At 66.2% G+C, this 284-nt stretch overlaps 1 protein-coding gene across 1 annotated transcript in view; it reads right to left on the bottom strand.

The window, feature by feature from the left end:
• Window positions 1-284, bottom strand: part of EMH_0010780 (uncharacterized protein) — a gene marked incomplete at both ends in the record, with an annotated part of 22,294 nt that overhangs the window by 12,231 nt on the left and 9,779 nt on the right. The window contains one exon of the mRNA XM_013499051.1: window positions 37-195. Coding sequence (XP_013354505.1) covers window positions 37-195 — 159 coding nt within the window. The remainder of the gene's footprint in view (window positions 1-36; window positions 196-284) is intronic.

The raw sequence follows: 284 nt of genomic DNA, 5'->3' as shown, positions 1-284 counted from the left end.
CCTGAGCTGAGGCTACAGCCAGTGCTGCACACGCACCAACATACGCTCCCCCCCTACCCTGCTGCTGCTGTTGCTGCTGCTGCTGCTGCTGCTGCTGCTGCTGCTGTGGGGTGGGGTTGAGGGCGAGAGAGAAGCGAGGCAGAGACAGCGTCAGCCACAGGAGACCATCGGGGGAGACGGAGACAGCAGCATCTGCTGCGGAGACACCGCGCAGCAGCAAGGGGACGCCGAGCCAGCGGCAGATACACCCCACGGACGCAGCCGGAGCAGCAGCAGCAGCAGCA

Source organism: Eimeria mitis, genomic scaffold (assembly GCF_000499745.2).
Source record: "Eimeria mitis Houghton genomic scaffold, Emh_scaff395, whole genome shotgun sequence".
Taxonomy (NCBI): Eukaryota; Apicomplexa; class Conoidasida; order Eucoccidiorida; family Eimeriidae; genus Eimeria; species Eimeria mitis.
Note: the sequence above shows the minus strand (reverse complement) of the source record. Positions and strands in the feature narration are given on the sequence as shown.